This window comes from Parus major, chromosome 10 (assembly GCF_001522545.3).
Source record: "Parus major isolate Abel chromosome 10, Parus_major1.1, whole genome shotgun sequence".
Lineage (NCBI taxonomy): Eukaryota > Metazoa > Chordata > Aves > Passeriformes > Paridae > Parus > Parus major.
The window spans coordinates 10,925,856-10,947,507 of NC_031779.1; the positions used below are offsets into that span (position 1 = coordinate 10,925,856).

The following is a 21,652-nucleotide window of genomic DNA, read 5'->3' on the forward strand; positions in this document are numbered from 1 at the left end:
ATTTACTGACTTTAATAATGGGATTCCCTAGCTGATAGGAGACAGGTCCAGTTCCATTAACCTGTTCTTTTATTGAAAGACCCAATTCTTTTTTCAGTGTCTGGGAGAGATGGATTTGAAAGAGTTAGACATCTGCACTCTGAGAAATTACATCTGTGTCTTTAGGTGAAATCAGAAGTACCTAGGACCTGTCAAAGAGTCTATTCCTTCGCCTGCAGAGAAAAGTTAGCACATCTTTTCATGAGGGACATTTAACAACCCTAGAAAAATACAACTCTCTGTTTCAGGTGTGCAGTGTCTCAATTCACTGCTGAAACTCTAAACTTTGTTCCTATGTGTATGCTATATGGAAATACGTGCCTGTGTAGCATATGTGATTGCACTAACAACGTCTCAGGCAAACTGAGATTGTCTCTAGCTGGATTTTAGTCTGAATCAAGTGTTAGAAACCTGCAGGTTCCTCATGGACTCTTCCCTATGTATAAGTTACAGTGCTGCTGCATAAAACAATGATTTAACCCAGCATTATTTTTAGTTGAGAAATGAGACACAATCAGAACTTTTTGAACAGCTGAGTAAGAACATGGGTTGAGAAAAATGAGGACTGATGCTTTATATTAAGGGTGATGCATTTTGCTAGGCTGAATGCCTGCTCTGGGTCTTGCAGTGGCATGATAACTTTTGTAAAATAGGGGCCTGCTTGCATCGTTTTGTGTTGGAAATGACTCTTTTAATAAAGTAGCTTAGAAAAAAATTCCTGTTCAGAGCTGCATAATTAACACCAGATAGGTCAGAAATAATGTATGGAGCACCTGAGTAGAAATAAAATTTAGATTTCTGGGGACATTCTTGATTCTAATGGGTCTTGCTTTCAGCAACTTATTACTCTGTGCAGGTATTTGTGTTGAAATTTATCCAGTTCTCTTCATTGATACTTACTCTGTTCAGCTTTTAAAATGCTGGTGTAGCTCATCTGTGTCTACTGCTCTTTTTGGAGAGCTGCCCTAGCAGTGCAGCTCCTGTGGGCTGTCAGTACCAGAGGATCTCTGCTGCAGAAGGGATTTTTCCCTCTGTGGATTTTGGTGAGGCTTGGTGTGGTACTCAGCCCTTCCCCAAGGCTCTGGAGCTGCAGAGAGCTCTCAGTGGGGTCAGTCCTGGCTGCTCTGAAGTTTTTCAGAGGCATGTAAGCCAAACTGCAGGGCTCTCAGCTAGCTGATATTGATATCCTACATCTTGGTAATTTTTACTCGATTTTTTTATTTGCCAACTGCAAAGAATTTAATGATTACTCTTAATATTTCATCAGAACATTTCCACATAAGCAGCTGTATTTCAAATATATCTCAAATGTTCAATTTGTAATTGTCATTATACCTACCTATGACTATAATTGTTTATTTCTAGAATCTGATTTCAAGTAGAGCAAGAACTGTACAAGCTTTATTGTTAGGGGTGAAATTTAAACTTTATTGGGATTAAGTGTTTAATAGTATAATTTGCTGCATATGTTGCAAATACAAACTGCTATGAATAGATCCTCTGTAGAAAAAAAAAGCATTTGATATGTTATATATGGACTTAAATCCAATATGTTGTTATCTTTAACTAAAGGAAATTATAAGAAGAGATTTACAGAGGAGGGTTTATTCTATTAACTTTAATTTCTTTAAAACTTTTCTCAACTGAACTGAATTTAGTTTCTGTATTTTGACTTTGTTTAAAATGTGCTGTACATAACTTCCTCTGTTCCTTGAATATTATTCTGAAAATAGTACAAATTGGCTGTTTTTCATCTACATGAGAAGAGAAAAATATAATTAGTAGCAGTAGGTGGATTATTTATTTAAGTGGGGTGCCCTGATTTTCTGTTTGTCTGCTCACAGTAGACTTGAGGATTTAAGCACAAGGTTTTCTGTTACATTACTAGATTTTTTAAGATGTAATTTCTGTACCTTGCAAATAACTGAGAGGAAGACTCCCCCTTTTCTACATGTCTTTGGCCCCTAGCCTCCCAGAAAGTAGTAGTACAGAACACACTGATTTAGAATAGATATTGGTTTGGATTCTTATGACTTTTAGGTAATTTGGAATGACTCTGTGTTTGTAAATATATTGCAGAAATATAGAAATTTACTTTGAGATTTAGAGACCCTATTCTTGGCCTAGAACTTTTGATTTAGAGATTTAATTATTGTCCCACACTTCCTTTTAAAGGGTGTAGCTGTTTCTTAGAGGGTTTTATATAAATAGGTAATCAGGGTTTTTAAAAACAAAATTGGTTGTATTTTTTTATAGAACAATTTGCAGTCAGTACCTTTTTTATTGAAGTACACACAATTTTTATTGGAGTAACACAAAATGTGGGAAATTGCTGCATGAATTATCATAACTCTAAGAAAGAGCAATCATATAGGGAAGGGATAAATCTCATTCAGTCATATTTAAATGGTTTTCTGTTAGAGGGCAAAAAATTTTAGACCTTGTGTAGGATTTCCTTCAGCCTTTCCACCAGGAACTATAAAAAGGTTGTATAAAGACACAGAATAATTACAGCCTGAGTCAGGCCAGCAAGTTGGCTTTTTTCACTATAATCACAATAAAAGAACATCTATCTTGGCCAAAAGAACTGGGCTCTGAAATAGAGATGTTCTGGACTGATAATCCCAAGTGCAGCCAATCTTGCAGAGAAATACACAGGTTAGTATTTATATTTGGTTCTTTTTATTTAAAATGGATGCTGTTTAGGCTTCTTACAATAGCAATTTACTCTGTGTAGGGTGCAGAGGAAACCAGGCCTGTAAAACATGCAAATGAAAATAGGAATACTGCCACAGATAACTCCAACATGGCTTAACAGTGAGACTCTTATTGTTTTCAATTTGCAAAGCAGTGGAGAATGTGAAGAAATGTATAATTATGCAGGATAAGAATAGATCAGCTGAATCAGTAAGATCACACTATCTCACACCTCTGCAAATTCACCAGGTTGTGAAGGTTCCAGCTTCAGTAGTTACTTGTGTCGTGGTTGTCTTTAGTCTGAGAAGTTATAGATGTGTAGGGCAAAAGCAATCTTCTACAATTAAAAAAAAAGGGCAGATGAATTTATTTCCCTCCCTTTGCACAGTCCATTGTTCTTGGATGCTGTCTGTATTTTGAAAAGTCTTAGAATGCTAAAGACAAACATATGAGAATCTGGAACCATGCTAAAGCTTTAGATACTGAGCTGTTAGGGTTGGCCTCCGAGCTCACTTTAGCTTGTACTGGCAAACTAAGAGCTGACTGCGGATAAGAAAATTCAGGGGAGGTTATTGCCATGGATCCTTCCAAAAGTGCTCAGGAGTAGTTGAAAAATATTCTGTAGGAATAGTGCCCCTCTGTAAATCTTTAAAATTAAACTATGCTGTCAGGAATTCTGTTTAACCTTAAGTGCAAATGCTGGTGGTAAAAGAGCAGCTGCTAGATACACAAGAGTAGATGATGTTTCACCACTGGTTGGGCATGAGGCATGTATGAGGGGACTCGACATTTCCTCTGGCCTTTACTGGTTTTAAAAGTAGTCAGCAGAGTATCCCATGTCCCACAAGAGGCATGAGTTTTTTCAAAAGACAAGGTCAAGGGGAAAAACCAAGATTATGTGTACTCGTTAGAATTCAGTATCTTTTTGAAAAGCTTTTCCTTAGTAGTCATCCTACTTCTGAGCAAAATAGTGGTGTTTTCCACTTGGCTGGAGCAGGAGAGGCCGAATGAGTCATCTTGTAAAGGATGTCCATGGCACTTAGAGCTGATTGCTTGTTTTGTGTGAAGGCAAATGTGTTAAGAGATTTGACTGTACCAGCAGCAACAGCAATAAGAGTCAGTCCCTCCACAGCCTTTACTGTTCAACCAGGAGGGTTTTCCAGCAGCTGAACTACAGTGCTTCGTATTCAGTTGTGGATCTCTACGTTTCAGCTGCTGGTAGGTCCAGTGAAATGCCAATATCTTGGTATCTGCTGGAAAGTTATCACTTCCTCCAGTTAGTGTCTTCAAACTGCTGGCAACGAGAAGGAAATGACCATTTATCCTACTGTCCATCTGCTATGCCATCATAAACTCCAGAGCGATATTCGGAGTCAAATTATTCTGTTAAATTTCCTGTAGAAAGATAATCATAATTGGAAAGCAGTGCATGACTTATGACATGTCTCAGTTCATCTGTCCTGGGAACTATCCATTGTACACACACATCTGCTTCTGTACACCCACACAGGATGGGAAGATATTCCTCCACAGGAAGGTCTTCCGTTCCCTCAGAATGCAGGTGGTATGTATTGGCAAATCACGTATTGTGGATGTGGGGGCCAAGTTCCCAGAGCAATGCACACAGAGTGAAGCAATTCACTCAGCTGCTGGAATGAGAATACAAGATGGGTGAGTAGGAATACAATTGCAGGGCCCATCTTCCCCTCTTCCTTCTGTGATAACTGTTTCACTCACTTCTACTTGCCACTTGTTGCATTTGAAATATTGATCTTTGAAGACTAAAATTACTATATAATGAGATCAGTCACAAGGAAGACATGGCGCTTAAAATATTTAAAGGAAATGCAGCGCATTTAATAGGGCATCATACATTTTTAATTTCCAAAACTCTAGACAATGTCTTGCCTTTGAATTACAGATGTTCCTAAGTGCTGTCCATTTCTTATCCTTTATCTATTCATTGAATGTCTTTCTGTAATCACCTGGATCATTTTAAAATTGCTTAATATAATTTCTTTGCTGGGCATAGAAGACAGGTGATAGAGTTGTAGAGTTGAAGCTATCCTGATTAGAGCAGGCACCCTGTTCTGAATTAGAAGTTTCTATTTTCATTTTATGTCTGACTTGCTCAGCTGTGTCTTTTAACATTTCAGCAATTCTAGTTCATTCAGAGGATTTATTTCATTCTTTCCAGCAGCAGGGTCTGTGTTTATCTTTTCTCACCCCAGTAAGAGCCCTTTCCCCTTCACCATATCAGTCCTCCAGCATTACTGTACACATTGTATAGAAGGACAAAAATGAGTCATTAAACTAATGACCATTAGTCTTAACAGTTGTCACTGAACAGAGGCCTGCAGTGCCTGTCATGTGAGCTTTTAATTGCTCTGGGGTTTGCTGCTAAAGCAGAGTAATCTAAGTGGTGGCTTATTAGTGAGTGTACACGTGAAATGCTGTCAGTTAATGCTGGTAAATGAGTTGTGACCAGGAAGGGAACAATCTTCAGATTAATGGTATGTCCTCTTACACTGTTGCATTATTGGGGTTTTTTTCAGTTATTGAACCTTTTTCTAGTTAGTTTAATTTTTAATGCTGCGTAGTGTGTCTGGCTCGGTACAACAGAGTTAAAACTTTGCCCTGCTTGAGATGCTTTCACTGGCAAGAGAGAGAGATGAAATATACTTGAACAACCACCCTTTCTCCCTTGCAAAAAGTGAGAGGAAGCTGAAAAATGGATGGATTATAAATATCAAGACTGGCATCGCTGAAGGAGCAGTTAAGCTGAGATTTAAACGTAGCTAAATTAGAGTGCTTGGAGAAGTGAGTTGCAGTGTTTGAACAGTGGGCCTCAGTCTGGGAAACCATTTCAGGTTTCCCAGGTTTCAGCACATCAGGTGGGAATGAAGATACTGGAAGTCACTGTCAATAATCTCAAAGTGGCAGATGAATGATAGGACAGAAGTAATTTCTTAGGGAAAAGTGGTTTACTGTGAAGTAGCATACTTTGCCTCATGGTTGGTGTATCAGAATTCCTGACACCAGTAAAGCACAGAAAGCTTAAAACCTTTAGAGTATTTTCAGAAATGTGTTTGAGACTTAGAAACTGCGTGCTATGAACAGTTTCTTTCGGGAATTTCTTTTTAAAATCATGCTGAAACAGGTGTGCACACGTGGAGGGAGCTTGGCTGAAAGGCATTCACCTCATGTGCCTTATTAATAGCCTTAAACCAACATTCCTACAGCAGAACCATGACCATTTAACTGCTTCCTCATTGTGAAAATGTGCCTGACCAACTCAATGTGCAAGGCTGCTCAGTCCATAAACCCTGCAAAGGGACTTACTGCAGTGGAGAAAGAAGAGTAGACAAAGAACTGGGTTAATATCACTAAAATTATCAGAAGTAGTGGAAAACTAACAGTGGAAAAATCACATTTTCCTCACCATATGGTGAACGCATTCATGTGCTGAGCTTTTGGAAATCCTAAGTGATCCTGGGAGTGAACATCTGGCTGGGGCATTTCTCTACAGTCTGCTTTCTTCCAGGTGAGAGAGGATTTGTCAGCTAGAGGTAACAGGGAGGAGAACCACTTTGATTATTTACACTCTTATTCGGGGTGGTCTGTCTTTTTAAGTAGAATTTTGGGATACACCCCTCTCTGCAGCCCCTTTTAAAAAATGTTGACAAGATGTAGCACTCGGTGCTCTGCTGAGAAAGGTGGATGAAGAGCAGTGTTAGTCCAAGCTCTCCTGTGGCACTTACAGGACTATTCAGTCATTGAGAAACTTTCTGATGGTAGATGTGGATTATCAGAAGCTTTCTATCTTTCTGACCTGTCAAAGTTGCTTAGTTACATGCCCTTTGGGTTCCCCTACTTGAGTTTTGGGCTATTAAAGAGAGTTGTGCCAAAGATGTGTTTTCTTGCTGAGAAATGATTCCAGGTCTTGGTGGCTGAGAGTTTGCCCATTTCCAGGTCAATTTCTATTATGAGAATTTGTAGTCATTTACAGTAGCAGAGCAATTCCATCCATTTCATCTACCTGTTTAGTTCATGATAAACACCACACTGTTGCTGATGACAACATTGTATAAACAGTATGCAATGAAGAAAAATTACCAGTTCTAGGGCAGCCTTTTCTGGGGGTTGAATGCTGCTGATTTTTCCCTGCCACCTGAATCAGAAGCAGATGTACAGAGATTGAGGGCAGGGAGAAAACTCCCTGTCATTAGCAATGAAAGGCATGGCAGTGCCCTGCAATGTATGATGGAATCACAGTTCAGGTTTCCTCACATGACAAAAGTCTCTGGTTTTAACTGCACTCATGAACAACTTTAATGTCAAAATCTTCAGCATTTAGCTCTGAAGTGTATAGCGGTTTAGGATTCTTTTTTTTCCCCCTAAGTGCCGTGGTTTTAATACCATTCCATCACCCCACACATTTCCCCTCTTTGTGTTTTCATTATGCAACAGGAATTCTCTTAAAAATCTGGATCCACCACTACTTCTAGCAGGTGTTTGGCTCCTGAGTGCCAGAGATTTTTTTTTTCTTCAAACAGCTTATGGATGAGAATTTCACTGCCCTTAGGCACAATTTCAACTGAAGTATATGAAAAGCGTGTTACTCTGTCAGTTCAAATTATATCACTATTAAAGAAAAAACTCAAAAGGAAATTAAATATAAATAATCATACTAACATAACATAATATTAATAACATTAAGGTTATAATTTAAATTAAAAAGAGTTGGGAAAATGTGAGTCAGAAGTCCCAGACTCTCCTGAGAGCAGCCATTGTAAATGAGGATATTGACAACTTTGAATCACACAATATGTCTTGATGAATAGTACAATAATACTGGAGTATATAAGAACTAAATGTATTTTTTAGTTCTGTATAATATACTGTGTGGGAAATAAGTATTGTGTGAAGTCTTGTATCCTAATTTCCCTCATCCTTATCCTGTTTATCTGATGGTGGCTAACACTCTTCTGCTGTACCTCACAGTCCTAGGTCCCATTTTGCTCACATATAAATATACAAATTGCTACCACCTGTATTGCCTTCCTTGGGCTGTTGAGACCTGCATGAAGAAAAGTTGGTCATATGTAGTGGATGGTTTTTTTCATTAAATCCTGAAATCTGCTGTCACACCAGTGTGAGCATGTCACTGTAGCCAGGTGAAAACCAAGAGGCATTTTACAAGTGCTGTGCAGAATTGTTAACAAAATGGTGCCATGAAGTTTCACCTGCCCAAAATTTTTGCTTCATGTTCATTTTTAGGAGGATTTTTGTTTAACTGTAACTTTTTGATACCTAGGAGCTCTCACACCTTTCTTGTAACCTTTCTTCAGCATTATCAGTTATCCAGTCTGGATACTGGGAAAGGGGATGAGGAGGAATTAATTTATTAGGGAAGGGTGATGTTGGTCTTGCAAGTCAATTTGGTGCTGTTTATCTCACTAGGAAAGGATTAGAGTTCCACAGCCTCTTGTTCTTCTTATGAGGCCTCTATTCAATATTTTTTGGTGGTGGTGTTGAGTTATCCTGAGGTCTCTGTTGATGCATGGCCTGCCAAAGCTACTAGGGTGTCTTGTCCCTTCATGGTGGGGGTTTCTTCCACCCATTACAGGAATGACCCTGTATTCTTTCTCATTTAATTTCATCCTTTCCTTTGCTCCTTAAGCAATGTGAATCTTGCATGTGTTGATTTGTTGAGCTTTATAATCCAGCTGTCTCTGACAGTGATCCTACATAGCCTTAAACCGTGCTTCTTTCTTGCCTTTTGTACAGAGATTTGCAGTTCCTCAAAGATTGTTCTTCCAGTCTCCTCCAGTGGACCTGCAATTGTGGTCATAGACAAGCAGAGTTGTCACTTTCCTGCAAAGGAGTGCAGGTGTCAGCAGCTCGTCAGCTTAACAAAAGAGAAATCCTTTACCATGTGCTGTTCATGATAAAGGACACTAATAAAATGTCCTGGATTTGGCTACGTGGAGTTAATTTTCCACCTGCTAGCTGGTATAGTGCTGCATTTTGGATTTAGGATGAGAACAGTGGTGCTGTGGTCATTGCTGAGCAGCACTTTCTCTAAGTCCAGGACTTTCCCTGTTCTTACGCTGTCCTGCCAGCCAGGAGGCTGGGGGTGCACGAGTAACTGGGAGGGGGCACAGCCAGGAAAGGTGACTCCAGGTTCCCAGTGGATGTCCCATGCTGGATGGGGACACACTGAGCATTAAAACTGTGGAAAGTTGGCCAGGGGTGGGTGGCTGATTCTCAGGGACTGGTCAGGCATCAGTCAGCAAATACAGAGCAATTGCACTGGCCATCCCTTGCTTTGTATATTCTTTTATCATCATTATTATTGTTTCCTTTTCTTTTTTTTGTCCTATTAAGCTGTTTTGATCTCACACCAAGTTTCACCTTTTTCCTGATTCTTCCCCCCATCTGGCTGCAGGGATGAGTGAGGGAATATCTGGGTGGTGTTTAGCTGCCTGTCAGGTTAAACTGCAACATGCAACTTAAAAAAAAAAATAAATATTACAGATTATCCTGGTTTCTCTGCTAAGGATGCTCATAGTACTTCTGTAGCATATTTTTTTTCTGTGGAGATCATGAGAACCCTTAGAAACTGTCAATGAATAAAAGATAGAGCTCCATGAGAATATACTCCAATAATACTAAAAGGACTTTATTTAGGACAAGAATTTTACCAATTATTAGGTTTCTTAATAAAGAATACAAAGAAGATTTTGTCTGGAATAGTGGAACAGATGGTGGAAGAGGTGATAAAATCTTTTTAGACTTCAGTCACCTATTTCTGTCTTTCAAGATTTTAAAAAGAGGTTTAAGTGAAATAGTATTTTCTGTCTCATTTCCAGATATTCCTTCCTTTTACTGTTATATCACAGAGGCAAGTTAATAAAGATGGTAAAAAAAGAGTGAAAATATCCCCCAACCCTTCCCATTTCCCCAAAGCACAAGCTTTGAGGAACATGCAGGTAGAAACTCCACTCACCAGCATAGATTGTTTTATCTATGCACTATAAAATTGCTTTTCTGTTGGATCAAAGCATGGCTGTGCCCCTTCCCCATTCCCCAAGGCTAAGCTAAAGACTTGGGGAAATAATTGGGTATTGCATATTTTGAAAGCAGGATCTGATCCACAGTCACTAACTTTCTGACAGTAATTGGAAGTGAGCTGCTCTGGGGTTATCTTGTCTGGACACTGAATTTTCCCCCTTGGCTCTTACTGGTACAAAACTAGAGAGAATTGAGTAAGCAGCGTTGCTCACAGACCTAACAGTGTTAAATTGCAGGGGATGCTGTCCTGCTGCAGCTGGATTTGGGCCCTGGTTCTGGGAGGAGGTCCCTGGGAACTTTGCCACTGATATCACTGGGAGCAGCTTCAGTCTGCTGGTACTGCTCTTTTTAGAGCAAATTTTAGGCACATCTGATCAATTCTTGGAAAGAAGGCAGAGTCTGCCTAACACAGAGTTTAGAAGAAGCTTCACTGGAAGAAGGAAAACATCAGTGTTCATATATCTTTTAGGAATATGAACCAAAGCAGATATTTAAGCTGGGTTTTGAAAGTAAATGAAGTTTTGGCTAAATCCTACTGCAGCCTTTCAGTGAAATGTTTAATCTTTTAGCCAGACAATAGCAAGAGAAAACATAAGTAATTGTTGATAAATATCCAAAAGCTTAATCACTAGTATAAATTTTAGAGGGTGCAGAAAAAGATTTCAAAATGTGTTGATCTCAGCCTGCAGCCCAAGCTATGCCAAAGAAAATGTGTTTACATTTAATCAAGAAAAATGGTGGTAGAAATGTCTGAAAGATGGGATCTTAATTAAAAAACTAAATGATCTCCATTGTTCTTCCTGTTTCAGTGTTGGCTTAAGGTTGTACAAACTGAGAGGCTGAAGAAAAGTTTAGGCTGAGCACTTTTGTTCTGGTGACGTGATCTTAAGCACATTCCAGTCACTGGAATGACTCTGAGTGCTTGAATGGGCACAGGATGGTTGGAGAGGCAGAGATGATGAAAGTAGTCACTTTCTTGCAGCTGTGTATATGATTATAGTTACAGCTTAGATTCAGTTTTCAGTGATAGACACTTCAAACAATAGCTGGACTATCAGTTTCTAAGTTGCTTGCTGGCAGTATTTTACTCTGTTGGAAAAATGGTGGCTTTTCCAAAATATTTAAGAATTGTCTTTTGCTTATCTTTGCATCTTCAACTCAGAGGCACATTTTCCAAAGTTGTTTTATTTCTTCATGTTCATGCAGGCCTAGAATATGAGATGAGAGGAAAAGTCATTAGATTTGGGCTGAAATCAGACTTAAAGTTTTAAGTCTGCTTTTAACTAATACAGAGCATGAAACATGGAAGAAAAATCCTTGAGTCTCCCATTCTCTGTCCTTATGAGAGCTTTTGACTCAGTGGTTCAGATTGTCTCAGTTGTGACCTCCCTGATGAAATCTGACAGCCAACAACTTCTTCCAGGGTTCTTCTATGAAGAAGTGCTTGACTTCACTTCAGCCAAGTCCTCCTCCATTTTTTCTGGGAGAAATGACATTTATACTTTAATTCTGATTTGAAATGCTTGTCTCTTAGTTTAATATTAATAATTAAATAATTGGCCTGGTCTGCTGAAATGCTGAGCTGCTGGCAGTTTCTGTGGAAACTCGGCTCACTTGCAGGGTCTTTAAATGTTTCAGAGTGTCTAGCATTAGGAAGCTGTTTTTGTAGATCTTGGCCATGACAAAAGCTAATCTGACTTACTAGATATTTATTTGTCAGGATTGCTTGCTCTGGAGATATCCAAAGTTCTGAACTGTTGATGTGACATTGTTTATCTGCAAATAGACTTTTTCATGTGATGAAGCTGGAGTACTGTGCTCTATCTGACATTTTTGTATGGGAGTCCTTGAAAATCCATTAAACTAAACTGCTACTTAGCTGGTATATTACTTCCCTGGGGCGTAAATCAAATGCTGCAGCAGCTTAGGAGACAGATATTTAACTTGAATTAAATAGGAATACATGCATTTTGGTATATGATTGGACTTGCTGTGCATATTAATCTGACAAGCATGTATTTATTATGAATGCAGATAGTTTTTCTCATTTTGCTTTCCCATCTTTTTTTTTGTTTCCCTAAAACAATGATTTTGGAAATGAACACTGCCCATTTTCCACTTCCAACAAGAACTAATAAAAAGCCACAAAACTATGGAAAGCAAACTGCCTTCACTGTATTTGTCTTTTCTTTATAGAATTTACTTTGGGCAGGGTAGTGCAGTTGTGTATAACTGTAAAGCTTTAGTTGATTGGACCTTTTGTCTTTTGTCTGTGTTTCTTTTTAAAAGCAAGATATTGAGGCAGTTTCAGGAAGAACATGGCATTTTTCATTTTCAGCATTTGGAATAAATAATTTTGGAGCTTTCATCTGCATTACTCCAGTTTGCTCTCATTGTGCTCCCAGTTTTAGGAAGGACACAGACTTAGTTAGGGAATGACTGATTTAAGTATAAGTAATGTTTATATGTGTTAAATGTACATTATAGCAGAGTTGTTACTTTTCTCTTGGTTGTGGTCCTTTGCGCCAAGAAGCTCTAAAATTAAATTTTTTTCTGCATCTAAAATATTAATGTTTTGTTTCTAATTATGCTCAAGTCATTTATTTGAGACATTACATCTCTGTTTTCTTGTCTTGTCGACCTTCACAGCTCAGATTTTGTAGAAGAAAGCTTTCTTTCTTAAGCTGCTGCTGTCTATATATAAATATGGAACAATTACTTTCAAGTCCACTGGTGGTTGTGATTAAGTAGAATAGTAGCATGCAATTACAGGGTTTGATTAAGCTTTGTCTTGGCCTTAGTATCAAATTATCTCCAAGAGTTGTAGACTAAACCATATCTTTAAAGTTTATCTGAAATGAAAATACCAATTTAAATCCTTGGATGAAATTGTTACTCTCTAACTTGGAAGGAATGACCAATGATTAATATTTATAATTTTTAATAATAGGAAAACTCTACGTTTTAATGATTTGATAATTTTAAGTGAGCTGACACTCACTTGGAGTGGAATGGCAATAGTTAACGTGAATCCTGGGTATCAAGGAAAAAAAAAGAGCAGTTAAAGTACTTTGCATTGTGTGGTCATTTCAGAATGTGCCAATGGGATTCATTTTGGATCAAATGGAACCAGAAGTTGTGCCCCAGCAGTGCCTGCTGTGCTCAGTCACTGGGAGATGCTCGGCTGTGTGTGGGAGTTCAGCCCTTCTCAGCCTTGCCACTTGCTAATGGCAGTATTGGCTGGGAAGCACTCAGTGACCATTCCTCTTACTCTCAATAATAAATTGAAATAAAACCATCAAATCCAGCAGCTCAGGTGCTTCTAGTCAGTGCTCTACAGAGCAATGGAACTGGGCAGCAGCAAAAACAACGTGCAGCTCTTGATGGAAGAGATCTAAAAACCAGAGGCTTTGGATACAGGCAATTCTTTGTGTCTTGTGCAATTGAAGGTAGAAGAGTAATTTGGTCTTTCAGCACTCAGGTGGGGAGTGGTGAGTGAGGAACCAACCACAGCCTGAGATCAAAGCTGTGCTCCAGCCCAAGGCTTGAATAAATCCCGTGCCATTTCAAACTTCCCACTTCTGCTGATCAGGATAGCTCTCTTTGATCACATACGTAGAAAAACGTAGCATGGAAGACCTTATTTTTTTCAGTTTCTGACTAATAAGTTACATGTCCTAATTGACTAGAAAGATTTTCAAACACTGAATTGTGTCCAATTTTTTATATTTTCGTTTTTGTCAGTAGGTAATACATACTTTCTTGCTACATGATGTATTAATTTCAATGAACTTTATGTAGTGATTTGTGTTATATCTGCTTTGGCTGCGTTATCACCTTCTACTGTCTTCGTATACTTAAGATCATAAAAGCTGGTTTAAAATGCCTGCTTTAAATCTTAAGTGTACTTGTAACTTGACACATTTAATTTAAAGCTATTGAGATTAAACTGGCCATTAAACAGACCTAAAACACTAGTATGAAATGTAATTGTTTTCTGAAACTTGCACTTATAGTCTTTACTTTAAAGCATGAATTTATATCAGATTAGCTAAGTCATTCAGAGATGATCTCAAATATACTATAAATCCACAGACTGTTGAAATTTGAATTACGTTTAAGCCAAAGTACCCATAGAAATATAAAATCCTCATAAGGAGCACTGGTAGATTCCTCAGTGGGGAATAAAATGGATAAGTGGAAACATTGTATTTTGTGTTCAGTACAATGTATGAATGACAGTGCCTTGGGAACATGCAGTTTATCTGAAGGTCCCTGCATCTAAAGGGTAAAAACGTTTTTTGCTGCTTTGGTGAGTGGATACAAAAGAGTTCTTTGAACATTTGAACAGTAGGTTTTTTAAAAATTAACTTCTCAGTTTGGGTTTTGTTTATCAGATGAAATTCATTGGTTTCAACATTAACAGCTGATAGTATGTTCTTAGTGTTTGTTTTTTATTTTTAATTAATTGCTTGGCTGTATTCTTTCTTACTCAACCTATACCAGACAGGTAGCAGTACCTATTGCTGCAGCTGACAATCAGTTTCCATTGTAACCTCATGTGTAACTTTACAAAATAGCTGCATTTTACACTGAATTTTTCTGTACTTGGAAGCCAGATTTTGCTTGTCTGAATCTAGCAAGCATTTCTCTTGCTCCTCAAGTGCCTAGCTGCTCATTAGCTTTTCACAAGAAAATGGAATGTGTGTTGGAAATCCCTAGTTTTTCTTGTTAATTGCTATTTCAGCTCCAAATACTAGTGTGTTTATTCAAAGCATAACACTGATTAATGTCCAAAGACTTTGTATTTGAAATGTTTAAATTACAAAGATGAGAAATACAAGCAAGTTTATTGCTACTGACAATTTGTTTATGAGAAATTAGACAACAGTGTGATACATACAATTAGCTGAGAAGTATGGTGGGGTAATTTTGATTCTCTTTGGCCTGTAAATGAGGCAGATCTTCCAAATATATTGTTATAAAGCACTAGCACTTAACAGGATTATTTCCCAAACTATTCTACAAACATAAACTAAACTTAGCAATATTAAGATAGGTCAGTAGATGTTGTAATTGTTTTACACCTGGCAGAAATGAGAAGCACTTTAAACAAGGCCACTGGAGATTTAGAATGCATATCTCTTATCCATTAGGCCTGTGCTGAAATCATGGGATTACATCACTGCCCTATTCCCTGACACAGGATCTATCGATAGCCCATTGAAACCAGTGGGGAAGGATGCCAGATTATGTCAGCCCTTTTCATGTCTGGGTTATGCCTCACATGTCAAGGCTCACATCAGCTGCAGCCAGCTCAGATTCAGCAGGAAGCACAACTATGGACCTCTTTTGGTGGCCTTATGGGGAAACAAACCGTTTTTACCAAATGTAAATTTGTTCTCCATATTTTATTGCTTAATTATGCATAAATAAGATCTGTTGGCTGAAAGGTAAAAGTGAGATCTCTGCTGCAGTAAGCTTTATAGAAATGTAAGGATAATAGGGTGTGAATGTGAATCACTCCTATGTAGGCCTCATGAAAAAAATCCTCTTTACAATCTTGTTCAGTCTTGCATGCTGAAATATGACCTTTACCCTAGTCTAGACATGTCCTTTGCAAGCTATTTCTAGTTTATATGAAGACTGCTTGATTTAAACCAAGTATGTTAATCTGATGCTGTCATGACTGATGGGGTTTGCAGTCTGAGAAGCTGACAGCTCTCAACAGAGTGAGCAAAAGCACTGTAAGCTTCTCCAGACCATCCTGCAAATGATGTACCATCTGCTTTTTATGAGATAAGTTGAGAGCTTCAGAAGGTGAACTTACTGCAAGAAAGTGCAGTCGGTCTTACTTTCCTTTTCCACCACAAACTGGTTTAAATTATGTTGATTACTTTAGAAATCTCTAGTTAGCTGGCACCTATATTTGGTACAGTTCTAGCCAAGTCTAGAAACTGGGTGATGGCATCTGCCAGCTTTCATGTGAAATTGCTGCGTAAATGTCAAAATATACAGTTTAATTACACCTATTTATTAAGTTTATTCATTGGTAAATGTCCAGCAGTAACGTGCACATTTCAGGCCTCTTTCTTCTGCCCCAAAAGGTTTCAGCCTTTTGAAAGGTAATGTTCATCTCCTTGCCCTGTCCTCACTACATTGCTGGACTCAGTATTCTGCATTCAAAAGATGATTGCTTATTTTCTCTAGTATGCAAACCAGCTGGCTTCTCAGGGCAGTGTTGAATGCAGGAGGAATAAGGGCAGAAGAGTCTGTGCAGAACATTTTCTACATTTCTGGGTTTCCTGAGACACCTCCAGTGCAGTGAGATGAGTGCTCGGCGTGTTGAGCACACTTCAGGTGCGCTGTGATTGCTGACCAGGCACAGATCCTCGAAGCAAAAGCTGTTTCTCTAATCAAAGCCCGGGTGTCAGACAGCCCAGCTGGAGGTACCAGCTATGATTCTGACAGAATTAATTCCTCTGTAGCTTGAAATGAAGCCTTTTTTTTTCTTTCCCAGCGTGCTCTCAAGTGCTCTTCCCGAGTTGTGAATAGCATCCTGAACTAACATGGAGCACTGCCTGTGTTCACTGCAGTCATTCCCACTCCCCATTTTTCTTTGCAGTCATATCTTCCTGCAAGATAACAAAGTAATTCATAGCGTCATGGCTTCACAGGTAACCCTATTGGACTAGGTGGGACCTCAAGATATCTTCTAAGCTGAGTTAGTCTATGATTCTGTCTTTGTTTCTTCCTATAAAAATAAATACATTGTGTTTAACCAAAAAGCTTGTTACCTGCAGCAGCCACTTCTCTGGTGAAGTGTACAAGGAAAAAGGAAGTGTAATGTTGCTTTTTGAATGTCTTTGATCAGTGATGTTGGATAAGCCACCACTCCTTTGGTTTAGTTGCTTATTCTGCTATTGAGGCAATATTGTTTTGGTTTGAACCTCTGCATGTCTCCATCACAGCAAAATATCCACCCAGAAATACCATGCATTAAAACACAACACTTTTTTTTTTTATTATTTCCCCCAGAAGTTAGATTTTGTAATTGTATGCATAGTTTTTTTTAAAAAAAAATTACTTGTGTTTGTAGTAGGTATAACATGACCTTTCTGAATTTCTTACAGACAAGAGCAGAGCAGTCCCAAGGTGCATACTTCTTGCCTGAGTTTGCACTTTCTCCACAGGGGAGTTTTCTTGAGGACACCACGGGGGAGCAGTTCCTCACTTACCGCTATGATGACCAGGTTAGTGTGCTATGTGTGAAAATTACAGTGATGGATTGAATCATGTAACTCTGAGACAAAGATTACTGTGAAACAGATCACGATGGAGAGTTATCAAAAGATGTTATCTTTTGAAGGCACATCAAATTTGTAGCAAGCTGAATGATAACACACCATGCAAAATCCAATTTTAAGGAACTTTTAAGAAATATTAATAGATTGTGATGGAGGCAAAACCAGCAATATTTTAGTGATGTGTTAATAGATGTTTATAGTTAAATCTGCAAAGTGTGTAGATTGTCCTTTCTGTGAATTGCTTGACTTAACTTGTTTTATTTAATGAAAAAATCTGTGTTAGGCAGATTTTACATTTTCCACCTTGTGAAAATCAGAATATGGTATTAGTTTATGAAGTTTTTGAATGGGGAAGTTGAGTGAATTATAAAGAAACAAATAGAAATGTAATAATGGATGGAACAGTGTTTAGAAAGAAACAATTTTTTCTTTTAAGTTAAAAATTTTTAATGCTTTCTCCAGACCCATAGAAACATTATGTTAAACATGGAATATAGATATAAATGTAAAGAAAGCAACATGAAAGAAATGCTGTTAATCTTGGCAAAAGATCTGAAGTAAACCTAGGAAATGTGTAGTGTGCTGTGGAAATTTACTCATAACACAATGTGTTCCAGGAGTCAGTTGAATTTCACATCAAAACTGTCTGAATTACATTCATAGACACTTACAGTACATTTCTTAATGTAAGAGGAGGGAATTTGTTAGGAAACACTCCCTGAAGAAGTGAGAGAAGAGCCAAACTTTCCCTGCATCACAAGGTATGGCTCTGTCAGTGATGGACAGATTTATTTTGAAAGATGGGCTCCTTGCAGGAGCTACTTGAAGAAAACAGTTTGCTCATCACAATCCTAAAAGAGAGAGCTGAGGTGAGTTTATTTAAGCTTTAAATTGACAACGTTTTTAGATAGATAAAAGGAAGCAGAGAAGCTGCAATAGAAGGCATGCTGAGCCACTGTGAACTATTTGAATTTAGTTTGATTGTTTACAATAATTCATACTTTTGCTTCCCTAGAGGGTCTTGATTATCAACAGAAAAAGTTCTTGGATAAGACCTTCCTTGGACCAAACACCTGGGAAAGCAATAACTTATAGGACAGTAAAATGCAGCTGCAACTCAGGCTGCATTTAATGACAGTAGTTGAAAAATACTGTAAAGGTTATACACTTTGATCAAAATAGTTTCCATTTAATGGAACACATTTTCAAAAAGATGATAAATCAAATATAACAGAGGCTTAGTCTGAGTCTTTGACTAGACTGTTTGGACTATGTGAATAATATAGCTGATTAAAAAACAAACAAAATGAATCCCCTTGAAAAACCCTCAAATACCAGCATAGCTCTACACAGAAGCCAGTTCCAAGCCCAATTCCATTTGATGGAAAGAATTCCATTTGCTGGAAAGTTTTTCATTAATTCCATTGAGATCTGAATTGGATCTAGGATATGGCCAGCTTCTGTTCTTTCATAAATGTGATTTAGTTTTGAAGCCTGCTCTTCCCAGACACTTAGCAGTATGAAATTAAGTTTGAATTCCTGGAACTGAAAGTGGTGCTGAAACATCAAAATGTTGAAAGTAAAAGCAACTGTATTAGCAGTAGTTTCTTTTGAAAGAAAATTCAGTCCCTAAGCATTATTTATTAAAAGTTATGAATACATTGAATGCAGATGGGAACTGATCCCTATCTCTAGCTTTACCTTCCTGCAAGTAAACCAGGATTTCTTTGGTGAATAGAAAGATTTTCCTTGATTTTCTAGGAAAGTAATCATAAGTTTGTAGTAATATACAGTTAGAATTATACTTTTGCTGAAATGTTAATACAAAACTCAATTGTATCATGGTCAAACTGGGTTAGAAAACTTGATTTTTCTGTGTTATATGCAACTTTCTTTTGACATTTACTGGCATGAATAGATGGAAGTCTTAAAACCAGAGGGTGAATCATTCATTGAATAATCTCTTGAATTTTTATAAGCTGGAATGGATATGTTTGACACTTGAGAAATGTGATAAGAATACACAGGTGAATAAAAAGAGGGGAATGTGTATACATTGAAAGCTCATTTTAACCTATCTAGCACAGAAATTTAATCAGCACTGGAACTTTACCACATAAAGAATGCAGCAGCATCTTCTCTCACACCTTAATTCCTTAATTTAGTTTTAGCAATTCATTTTCTGTTTTGTCCTACTGTGAAGGGCTGCTGGCCTATGGGAAATACATTCCTTCACTTTCCCTGATGTCCAGAAGTGTCCTCTGGGCATCCCTACAGAGTCCTCCTGGTGTTCTTGTACATCCCAAATTACACCTGAAAATAGGAAAATTGAAGTAACCTTGTGCACTGACTCCAGTAAAACAAGGGATCAGTCTGATCTCATCTGCTGTGGAGGCAATTCCTCCTCCTGTGTCCATGGAAGGGAACAGAATAGATAAAAGGGGAGAGAGGTCCCTGAGACTGTGGTATGGAGGTGGAGAAGAGGGTGGCTCACAACCTCTGTTCTTTTGGCTAACCAGTGTTGAGACACCTGCAGGAAAACCATCTATCCCTGTCTTCCCAAGTGTGCCCTTTTCCCCCTTGCACTGTTCCTTTCATCCAGGCCAGTACAATTTCCAGGGATAGATGGATAATATTTTTATATAGCAGCATCATCATCGTCATGATCCAAGATTAGTTTCCTTACATCCTCCAAACTCAGGAATGTTTCAAAGGGGTTTTCTTTGGCTGTTGCGTGTGATATTTTTCAAGCAGGGAGCCAGTTTAATCAGAATCATTCATTCCTTTGTTAGTAAGTAATCTCAGTAAAATAGAACTAGCTGTTACTTGAATATTCAAAAGTATTTGCTATCTGAAATGACAAGCTTACAGTTTGAAATGAAAGATGAGTAAATATTAATAGGAACACACTGTACTCTGCTCTAGCCCAGCAGAATTACACACAGATTCGTGTTGTACATGCAAGATAGTACATTTTGTTCTGGTTTAATCTGGCAAGACTGTGCTCTCATTTTTGTACAGGACTGCACTAACCTCTTTGCATATTTTGTTGCTCTGTGTGTATTTAAGAATTACATGCAGATGAAATTCTTTGGATAGATATTTTCAAAATTCAGTGACTATCTTATTTACCACTTCTATGACTATAGAGGAAAATACCTTTGAAGATCTGATTCAGTTCTGACTCTCATTCACTGGGGTGACACCTGCATAGAGTGGGACATATGAAGAGTTTTGACACATTTATTGCTGTATCTTCAGGGAAAAACAGTGATTCAAAGCAAATACTTCTGAGGGATCCCAAAGGACAGAAATGTAGAAATGTTTAAATTGAACCTTTTCTGAAGGCTCCTGTATTGTTCACCAAGTGATGTCTTGTATCAGTGCATTGCATCCTGCATTTCTGAAATTCTGCTGAGTCAATGCAATTTAAACCTGACTTGGTACCAAATAGATTATGGTGCATAACCAGACTTCAACTGCTGTTAGAAATTTGAGATTAGAATAAGTCTCCTCCTACCATTCATGAAAATAATTAAATAACTGAATAAATACATGAAAAAAAAGAAATTATGAAATAAATATACAAGTAATAGCCCTTTCTCCAACTTTCAGATACATGTTGAACCTTGCCAAAAGGAATTGTTTCCTAGTATTCTTTCTGATTTTTTTTTTGGCTTTTCACCTTTTAATCTATTACAAGGAATTTTTTTCCTTTTCCAAAATACTAGTAGTACTGGAAAGCTTTCTTGCAGAAATAAAATGTTCTTGTTTTCTGACACTTAAGGTATTGCTTCCAAGTATTAAAACCATTCCATATGACGGACCACCAAGAAGGACAGCAGTGAAAACTTGGTTGGGTTGAATGTGTTTGAAGTACATTTCCACTTTGATTGGCTGGCTGGGAGTTCTCTTGGGGGTGTGGGTAAAAAAAGGGAAAGAAAAAAGAAAATAAGTTTATCTTTCAAGTGAGAAAATGTTTGCTTGACCAGTTAGCTTTCTAGTTGATCTTGCTGCTTCTAAATTTTATGATGTTTACAAGTTTAAACTCAGAGGGATAGCCTGATTCTGAAATTAGATATATGGTCCTAACTAGTTCAATATTGGCAAAGAAATCTAATGTTTCTAAACAAATATTAATGAAAATCTGCCCTATCAGACTTGTGTTTAGCTATGCGAGGTAAGGTAGAAACTGTTTGGTCTGTTTTCAACTAGATGTGCAATACCTGTAATTCTGTATCATTATATACCTGTAATACCCAGGCTGCAACTGCTACACCTCATCTAATTACTAGTCTTTCTTTGGGTTTGCTAGAAAAGTGCCTTGTTATAAAGTGAATGCCAAAATTGGGAAAATAAATATTCTCATTTAAGCTTTGTCTTCCACAAATAGAAATAGTCTGTCTTGGCTTCTGCTTTTTCAGGGGAAAAAGGAGCATGGCATTTAAATTATTAATTAGAAAAAATGCAGTGGAACCCAAGATCTGAATTCCTTCAAAAATTAATATCAAAATAAACTGATGGAATCTATT

The 21,652-nt window shown here is 37.8% G+C and overlaps 1 protein-coding gene across 3 annotated transcripts in view; it reads left to right on the forward strand.

Annotated features, from left to right (window-relative positions):
- The window catches only part of ADAMTSL3 (ADAMTS like 3), a 177,077-nt gene that overhangs the window by 16,679 nt on the left and 138,746 nt on the right, over window positions 1-21,652 (forward strand). For all 3 annotated transcript variants that reach the window (XM_015639396.3, XM_015639392.3, XM_015639391.3), the window contains one exon: window positions 16,947-17,066. In XM_015639396.3, the coding sequence (XP_015494882.1) occupies window positions 16,947-17,066 (120 nt within the window). The remainder of the gene's footprint in view (window positions 1-16,946; window positions 17,067-21,652) is intronic.